Source organism: Panthera leo, chromosome C1 (genome assembly GCF_018350215.1).
Source record: "Panthera leo isolate Ple1 chromosome C1, P.leo_Ple1_pat1.1, whole genome shotgun sequence".
Classification (NCBI taxonomy): domain Eukaryota; kingdom Metazoa; phylum Chordata; class Mammalia; order Carnivora; family Felidae; genus Panthera; species Panthera leo.
In genome coordinates this window covers 220,411,560-220,420,909 of record NC_056686.1, presented here as the reverse complement: position 1 = coordinate 220,420,909, position 9,350 = coordinate 220,411,560, and the positions used below count along the sequence as shown (strand labels likewise).

At 61.8% G+C, this 9,350-nt stretch overlaps 1 protein-coding gene across 1 annotated transcript; it reads left to right on the top strand.

Annotated features, from left to right (window-relative positions):
• The first annotated feature begins 270 nt into the window (after positions 1–270).
• On the top strand, positions 271–8,157 carry FAM240C (family with sequence similarity 240 member C). The gene is made up of 3 exons (XM_042948722.1): positions 271–331; positions 5,916–6,064; positions 8,028–8,157. The coding sequence occupies exons 2-3, from the start codon at positions 5,919–5,921 to the stop codon at positions 8,155–8,157; spliced, it is 276 nt and encodes a 91-aa protein (XP_042804656.1). The 5' UTR covers positions 271–331; positions 5,916–5,918.
• Positions 8,158–9,350: the final 1,193 nt, after the last annotated feature.

Here is a 9,350-nt window from a genome sequence, read left to right as displayed (position 1 = left end):
AAGAAAACCAAGCTGTCGGCCGCTAGTAACGCCATCCGGCAGGGAGGCAGGGAGCGAGGCCAGCAGACTCCACATTTCTGGACGGAGGACCGAGGGACACGTGTGCGCCAACAGCTACGTGCCAGGAGCCAAATTACGTCTCGGGATCTGCAGCCAGACAGAAGACAGCTCGCTGTCCCAGCAACTGACCTGAGGCCAAGTGCGCGTCACGAAGCCCATATAAGTGAGTGACGGGCGAGACCAGCGGGTGAGCTCTGGAGAGACAGAGGGCGCCCACCCCGGGGAAGACACCCCAGGACGCCCAGTGACTGGGCCGAGAGTCACCTGCAAAGTAAGCTCTGATGTGCCGGGCGAGCTCGCTGGCGGGAGGCAGGGCGGCATCTGGGGGCCCCTAATACGTGAGCACCACGGAGGGGGGTTGGGGCGCACACGAGAATTCAACTTCGTGGTGACTGTTTCCAGGCGGGTTTCTGGTGGCGACGCCCTGGGTGCAGACCCAGCTGGCGTTGAGTTCATCCCGCGTCCGGCTCCGGGGTCTGTGTTCGCTCCGGGTCCTCCACCTGCTTTCTGGATTTCCCGCTGTCTGTCTGTCTGTCTCTCCCCCACGAGGGTCGGCAGGGCCGAGCCTCCTCGGGAGCCCTGCAGGGGAGCGCAGGGGAGGGCAGCAAGGGCTCGGCCTCCCGCTTGTACTGATGTGAACGAACGCGCCTCCGAGGGGGGCCACAGGGGGTTTCCTGTGCCCAGAGGCACGAGCAGGCGCGCTGCCCCCCGTGGACCGCCGGGGGTGGGTGCGCTCAGGTGCGTGGGCTCAGCACGACTCCCGGCTGCCGGCGCGGCTGGTCGCAGTCCTTCCGGTAAACCGCGCGTCATAGGTTTCCGGAACATCAGAGAGGGCCCCCAAGGCTGACTTTTTGCATCTGTAGGGAAGCCTCGAGAAAAGCATTAAAGTGCTCACAACACCCCTCCTGACGGTCCGCGCGGCCCCACGGCCACTGTACCCGCGTCCACGGCTGGACGGTCACGGCGGCAGCCGCCACGTGGTACGGCACGGTGCCCGCCGAAGGGGTGACGTGCCGGGGGCACACGAGCCCTTCGCTTTCCCCCAACTGGGAAGACGCTGGTACGTCTCTTCCCCATCAGGGTGCAAGTCACGCAGTAAAGGGAGGGCCTGTCCCGAGACGTGAGTGGGGACGCAGGGCCTCGTGTCCCCGAGCTCCGACAGCCGGGACGTTCCCAGGGCTGTGTGGGGCTCAGGCAGCTGCAGGCTGGGGATGTACCCTCGTTCAGAGAAGCCCGGAGGACCCAGGCTGTGTCCTGCGTGCCCTCACGGCTGACCTGAGAGCAGGAGCCAAAAGGATTGGCTGCAAGTGACATCAGTCAGCCTGCCTGGACCACTTTCTCTCAAATAGCAGGACTGACGTCTTTGCCATGTTCTGGCACATTCGGCCCCAAGTCAGGGCGATTTCAGACCAAGGGTTACCCCTTCTGGAAGTCCAGTGAGGTGGTCTGTGCCAGGCCGGCCTGGGTGGCCTCGGGGGCAGTGCTGTGACCGGGGACCGTCTGCTCCGCAGCCCAGGACACTAAGTCCGCCGGGCAACCAATGGTACCGGCTTGTCCGCCACGTATCAGCTCATCACGGCCACACTCCAAGGCCACCTCGTCCTGAGACCAGAGACCTCCTGGGAGCTGAGCATCAGCAAGATCACAAACCCAGAAGGCAGGCTCCCTCCCGGGACCCTGCCCCTCCTCCCTCCCGGGACCTTGCCCCTCCTCCCTCCCGGGACCCCTGCCCCTCCTACCTCCCGGGACCACTGCCCCTCCTCCCTCCCGGGACCCTGCCCCTCCTCCCTCCCGGGACCCTGCCCCTCCTCCCTCCTGGGACCCTTCCCCTCCTCCCTCCAGGGACCCCTGCCCCTCCTCCTTCCCGGGACCCTGCCCCTCCTCCCTCCCGGGACCACTGCCCCTCCTCCCTCCAGGGCCCCCTGCCCCTCCTCCCTCCCGGGACCACTGCCCTTCCTCCCTCCCGGGACCCTGCCCCTCCTCCCTCCCGGGACCCTGCCCCTCCTCCCTCCAGGGCCCCCTGCCCCTCCTCCCTCCCGGGACCCCTGCCCCTCCTCCCTCCCGGGACCCCTGCCCCTCCTCCCTCCCGGGACCCCTGCCCCTCCTCCCTCCCGGGACCCTGCCCCTCCTCCCTCCCGGGACCCCTGCCCCTCCTCCCTCCCGGGACCCCTGCCCCTCCTCCTTCCCGGGACCCTGCCCCTCCCGGGACCCTGCCCCTCCTCCCTCCCAGGACACCTGCCTCTCCTCCCTCCAGGGACCCCTGCCCCTCCTCCCTCCCGGGACCACTGCCCTTCCTCCCTCCCGGGACCCCTGCCCCTCCTCCCTCCCGGGACCACTGCCCCTCCTCCCTCCCGGGACCCTGCCCCTCCTCCCTCCCGGGACCCCTGCCCCTCCTCCTTCCCGGGACCCTGCCCCTCCTGGGACCCTGCCCCTCCTCCCTCCCAGGACCCCTGCCCCTCCTCCCTCCAGGGACCCCTGCCCCTCCTCCCTCCCGGGACCCTGCCCCTCCTCCCTCCAGGGACCCTGCCCCTCCTCCCTCCCGGGACCCCTGCCCCTCCTCCCTCCCGGGACCACTGCCCCTCCTCCCTCCCGGGACCCTGCCCCTCCTCCCTCCCAGGACCCCTGCCCCTCCTCCCTCCCGGGACCCCTGCCCCTCCTCCTTCCCGGGACCCTGCCCCTCCCGGGACCCTGCCCCTCCTCCCTCCCAGGACCCCTGCCCCTCCTCCCTCCAGGGACCCCTGCCCCTCCTCCCTCCCGGGACCACTGCCTTTCCTCCCTCCCGGGACCCTGTCCCTCCTCCCTCCAGGGACCCTGCCCCTCCTCCCTCCAGGGCCCCCTGCCCCTCCTCCCTCCCGGGACACTGCCCCTCCTCCCTCCAGGGCCCCCTGCCCCTCCTCCCTCCCGGGACCACTGCCCTTCCTCCCTCCCGGGACCCTGCCCCTCCTCCCTCCTGGGACCCTTCCCCTCCTCCCTCCAGGGACCCCTGCCCCTCCTCCTTCCCGGGACCCTGCCCCTCCTCCCTCCCGGGACCCCTGCCCTCTACTCCCAGGGACCCTTGCCCTCTTCCTTCCCAGGGACCTCTACCCCCCTCCTCCCAGGAACCCCTGACCCCTCCTCCCCCACAGAACCCCTGCCGCATCCTGGGGACCCCTGCCCCTCTTCCCCAGGACCCCTGTCCTCCCAGGTCCCCACCTTTGTTGGAGGCCAGCACTGAGTCACTCTCCAGAGCACAGGGGCTCTCCTCTTGGGTCCCCTACTTTCTGTTGCCAGCACAGAAGTCTCAACTTCTAACGAGACTCCCCGTCTCCTCCTGACCTTGGTTAATGGGGGGGGGGGGGGGGACACAGGTCTTGATTTGCTTTCAGAAGCCCCAGTGAACACAATTGGGGCAGCCCTGCTGGGCTGAGGCAGGAGCCCCCCAGCTGACCTCCACCCACCTCTGGGCTCTTGTCCCTGGCCGGGCTCTACTGCCTGTGCCCCCAGGGCCTCTCCTAGGAGCCGGCCCTGCCCGCCTGCAGCGGGAGCCCAGAGGCCCTGGGGGTGGGGAGGGGGCTTCTCCCTCAACTTCACACCCCTGAACTCAGCCAGCAGCAGGTGAGGGAAGGAAACCCCCTCACTGCCTTCGCCCCAAAGATCACAGGGTCCCCAGGGATCCCGCCACACACCGGCTGCAGGAGGGGCTGAGGGCCAATGATCACCCTGAGGTCTGGCCCAGGCCCCCCACCTTCACAATGCTAATTCATTCGTGTCCTGCTCACTTAAATGTTTGCACACACCCACGGGCCCCAACTGTGCAGGTGTTTTACGTGCCGTCCTGGGTGCTGCGGATGCTTCCGAGAGAGATCCCAACAGTGAGAGAGGAAAGGACTGGGTCCCCAGGAGAGGGCAGGCAGGCCTCTGGAAGCTTCTGGAAGGAGTGGCCAGCTGGAGCCTTGCTGGCACTCTGGTGAAGCACAACAAAATCAATTGTAGGAAGTGACATTTAAAAGACATAAAGCCCATTTTCTTTTTATGGGACCCACACAAAATTCCAGCCAAACAGCCATGGAAGCTCCTAGCCTCTTCCCTGTGATTGTCCCCAAGGTGCCACCACGGGGCCCGAAGGGAGGGCCAGGCAGAGGCGGCATCGAAGCCCGGTCCGCAAGGGTCCTGATGGCAGGGGCATCACCTGGTCCATCTCACTGTTTTCAGTCTGCGCCCTGTTCCCGCAGGTCCCCCAGCGCGTCCCCGATGTGTCCAGGTGTCCCTCCCCCTGGGCACAGTGGCCTCTGGTTCCTGGGAGGGTTCACTCCCGGAACTCGGTGCCTCCAGCTTCGAAACAAGCGTGTGTGAAGCATGATGTCAGGAGATGAGTTTTGTTAAATGTCAACTTCAAGTTCCTTCTTGTAATTTTTTAACTTGAGTGTAGTTGGCACAAGACGTCTCTCAGGTGTACAACGCGGTGACCGGACGGCGTGGGCAGGACGCCGTGCTCCCACGAGCGTATCTCCCGGCTGTCACCACGCGACGCTCCTCCAGCGCCACTGGCTGTGGTCCCGCACCGGGACTCCTTCGCCCCGGAACCGGAACCAGAAGCCTGGCCCTCCCTCTCCCCTGCGCCGTCTCTCCAGCCCCGCCCCTCCCCTCTGGCAACCACCAGTGCGTTCTCTGCATTTATGGGTCTCTTCCTGCTTTTTTTGCTTATTTGTTTTGTTTTTTAGATAACACGTATAAGTGAAATTCTATGGTTTTTGTCTTTCTCTGGCTGATTTGTTTCACTCAGCATAATATATTCTAGGCCCACCCAGGTTGTCACAAATGACAAGGTTTCATCCCTTATGTCTGGCTGAGTGATATTCCACTGTATATTATACACCACATCCTCTTTATCCATCATCAGTCAATGGGCAGTTGGGCTGCTTCCATATCTTGGCCATTGTAGATAGCGCTGCTATAAACATGGGGGTGTATATATCAAATCAGTGGGTTTTGTTTTGGGGGGGGTTGTAAATACCCAATCATGGAACTTTAGGGTCATAAGGCAGTTCTATTTTCAATTTTTTGAAGAATCTCCATACTGTTTTTGGCCATGGCTGCACCAGTTTGCATTCCCACCAACAGTGTAAGAGGGTTGCCCTTTCTCTGTGTCCCCCCCAAAACCTGCTGTTTTCTGTGCTGTTGATTTTAGCCATTCTGACAGGTGTGAGGTGACATCTCATTGTGGTTTTGATTTGTATTTCCCTGATGATGAGTGATGTTGAGCATTTTCTCATGTGTCTATTGGCCATCTGGATGTCTTCTTTGGGAAAGTGTCTGTTCATATCTTTTGCCCATTTTTAATGGAATTGTTTGGTTTTTGTTTTGTTTTGTGTGCTGAATTGTGTAAGTTCTTTACAGATTTTGTTTTTGTGTGTGATTTTTTTTTTATTTTTTAATGTTTTTTTATTTTTGAGAGAGAGAGAGAAAGGAACAGAGCACGAGAGAGAGGGGGGGAGACACAGAATCCAAAGCAGTCTCCAGGCTCTGAGCTGTCAGCACAGAGCCCAACATACAGCTCAAACTCAGAACGGGGAGATCATGACCTGAGCCAAAGTCGGATGCTTAACTGACTGAGCCACCCAGGCACCCCTGCCTTAGATTTGGGATACTAACCCTTATTAGGTCAGACCCCGGAGGCTGCTCTCAGGCGTGCCTACCGACTACCTCCCTGACAGATTCAGTGTGGGGGTCCCCACGTGGGTGTCCTGAGAACCACCCTGCTCCAAGAATCAGGGATTTGAGGCTGAATCCTCCTCGTGGTTAACACGCCCACTCCCTGTGCAGTCCAACCAACACAGCACAAAACGGCTAAGTGTCATCAATTTTCCCTTTGACAGAAGATGAGCAAAAGCTACACTCTGAAGCAGCCTGGAAGAATAGCCTACGATGCTGGTGTGATAAAGAAGTTTTGGGAGGAAAAGATCGAGCTGCACACAAAACGGCTGCAGAGCGAGGACATGAGAACCCGCAGGAGCGCCCTGGACAGGTGAGCTCGCTGCAGAGCACAGCCTGGGGCCGCTCGGCCATCACCATCCAGACACCGGCACTGCCCTCAGATTCAGTCACAGGAGGAGCGGCTGCAGCCACGGAACACCACTCACATTGACTCAGCTTAGAACCTTGATCACTGGGCTGGGGAGGAGAATGCCCCATCCCTGCAACCCCACCCGCTAACACCTACCAGCCCACCTGCCACCACCCAGCCTTCCACTCCCCGTCCCTGCATCCCTCCCTCCCTCCCCCCATCCCCCGCCCCCCCCCCATCCCCCACTCCGGAAGGTCTTGCTAGAAGTTATCAAAGAAGCCTTGTCCGGCGCAGACTGATTTTCTGACCGTTTCCCCCCCGGAGTGCAGGCTAAATCGTCACACTCCTTCCCACACGTTTGCAGACCCAAAGCCCCTTTCTTCCCTGAGATGAGGCGAGGGGTCTGTGGGTGCAGAAGAGGGTCTCCTAGGTGACCCCGGGCAGACTCAGGGGTGCCTGGTCTCAGGGACAGCTAAAAGGGCAGGTTAGCACATAATTCGCACCTAGACAAGGGCTCAGATGGCCAGATATTCCAGAGTGACCACAGCTTTCATCCTCAAACAGCCCAGCAGCTGCTGCCCTGGGCGCCCAGTTGGAAAGGAGGGTTCCCGGAGGGGCAGTGGGACCAGGTCTGGTGCTGACCTTGCCGGAGGCCCGGCTGCCATCATCCAGGACACCTCACCTGTCATCCAGCACACGTGTCCCCGACAGGCCCAGTACGGGAGGCCGGGGTGTCCCTCCTCTCTGCATGGCTCAGCCCCCCACCTCACACACAGCCCGAACACGGGAAGAAGGGGCCTCCCACTAATGCCTCCTGCCAGCCCTCGGCTCCCGCGTGAGGGCGCCACGGCCTCAGCCTTGTCCTACGTGCACCTTCAGGCCCTGGAAACTTCTGGGTCTTCTGCCCACAGACCCAGGTCCCAGGAACGGGCGCCGGTCAGACAGTGAGAGTGTGGTCGGCAGCGGCTGGGTTAGTCACTGAGGGTCCGGGCTGCTCAGGGACAGACTGTGGAGTGTGACCTTCTGTGGGGGATATGGGGCTAGTTATTAGGCCGCAGACCTGGCCGGAAAGATTGTTCCCTGTCTGCTGGACAACAGCAATCCCCACAGCATCCCCACAGCCATCCTACGTGCTCCCGGGAGCCATGTCTAGCCCTGGGCCCAGCCAGTCAGCAGCTGCGCCCTGGTGAGGGGACAGGAACATGGCCCTCACGTGACACCAGCCTAACGGCCTGCTGCTTCGAGCCACCTTCCTCATTCACGTCTCCGGCTGCTGGAACAGCATCTATGTGCACGACTCTTACCAGTTTGTCCTCCAGACCCAGAGGCGTTCGGGAGCTGGGCTCCCAGCCCACACCGCGCCCTCCAAACCCAAACCACACAGCAGGGCCGCGGCCTGCACACGGATGTTCAGGTCTGTTCCCACCCAGTCACCCCGTGTGTCATGCTGTGGTCACAGCAATGCGCCACCAGCGGGCAGGCGGGCTGGGCAGGCGGCTGGGAGTACCCCGGCAGGGGCCCGTGCGAGGGCGCTGGTGAGGGGACCCCGGCCGACCGTGGGGACTCTGTCCGGTCCCCGTGAGCACATCTCCTACACAACAAACCAGGCCCACTGACAAAGGAGGAATTCAGGACATGGCTCAGTCTCTCCCGGCCTCAGAAGTTTCCAGAAGCTGCTTCCTGGACAGAGCACTTTCCCTCTCCGGGCTGGGGACCGGAGTGAGCCCCTCCGTGTTGGGCCGTCGCCCCCGCCCGGGACCGGCCGGGCCTCCGAGGTGGCAGGGCTCTCTGGGACCCACAAGGTCACGGCCGCTGGCCGCCTGGAAGGGGACGGCTGCACGGGAACATGTGCGGAGGTGCCGACAGAGGCCTGGCTGCCGCCGGCCCACGGCTGACTCACAGGCCGAAATTATCGTTGTCCTAGGCTCCGCGGCGAGTGGGCTCGGATGCTGGAGGGCAGGAACAAGATGCTGCAGGGCCCCCCCGAGGCCCCCACGCGGCCGTGCCTGCTGGGCCCCCAGCCTTCCCACGCACGAGACACGACGGCAGCCTGAGGCTGAGGGGCCTGAGCGCCAGCGGCAGTCGGAGGCGTTGCTCATCCCCCGTCCCCGCGGCCACGGGTCCCATCACGGCGTCGCCCTCCCCCCAGCACATGGCAGGTACCCAATAAAGCCCAACATTATCAGATTACATGTTTTGTGCAAACTTTTCTTCATACCTTTAACATTTACACACATTGGAAGCTCCCGTGGTGTTTTTAGCCCCTAAGAAGCCACAGGCACCTGTCCTGGGCTCCGGCCTCCTGCCTGCAGCCTGGAACTCGGCTCTTTCTTGCCTTTGATCGAAATACACGCGTAAACTCAACCCCAGGATGCGGCCTCGTGTGATGCTGGGTAGAGCTCTGTGTTTGTGCAGCATTCTCTTAAATGCTTCATTCATTAGCCACAACATCTCAGGAAACTAAACATCCTTATTTTTATAGTTGGAAAGTTCAGGATTGGAAAGTTGTGTGTTCAGGGCGCCTGGGTGGCTCAGTGGGTTGAGGGTCTGACTCTTGCTTTCAGCTTCAGGTCATGATCCCGGGTCATGGGGTTGAGCGCCACGTCAGGCTCACAGTTGAACATGGAGTCTGCTTAGGATTCTCTCTCTCTCTCTCTCTCTTTCTCTAAAATAATTTTTTTTTAATTTTTTTAAAAAGGAAAGGCGTGTGTTTCCAAAGCCACGAAGGTTGTTAGGGTCGGGGTTCAGTGCTTGGCCACACTTGTCCTGTCCCTTGGCACCCCAGCTATGGCTGTGACCACCCTGGAGTCCTGGGGCAAGAAAACCGAGCACACAGCGGAGGCCAGGCCACCAGAGGACCTGGGCCACATCAGCCGACGGGGACCCAGACTGCAGCCAGCACCCGTCCCGATGTGTGAGCCCAAAGCCCACCACCCCTGTCCTCACTGTGCCCGCCCTGCTGTCGCCGCTGCACTTCATCCTTAGTGACACAGGACCCCCGTTCGGGGGACGGGATCCGGTCTGTGTCCTCTCTCCAGATGTAACTGCTTACAGGGTTTGGGTTTTGTTTCGTTTGACCCCCTGATCAAGTTGGCAGGGAGACAGGATGAGCAGGACTTCGCAGGTCATGGGAGGCTCCCCAGAGGAAACACTGACGCCTACAGCTAAGTAACACCCGGAGCCACGCAGGTTCCTCGTAGGCACCCCCAGAGCGGAGCACAGACCAGACAGGCGAGCATGAACATCC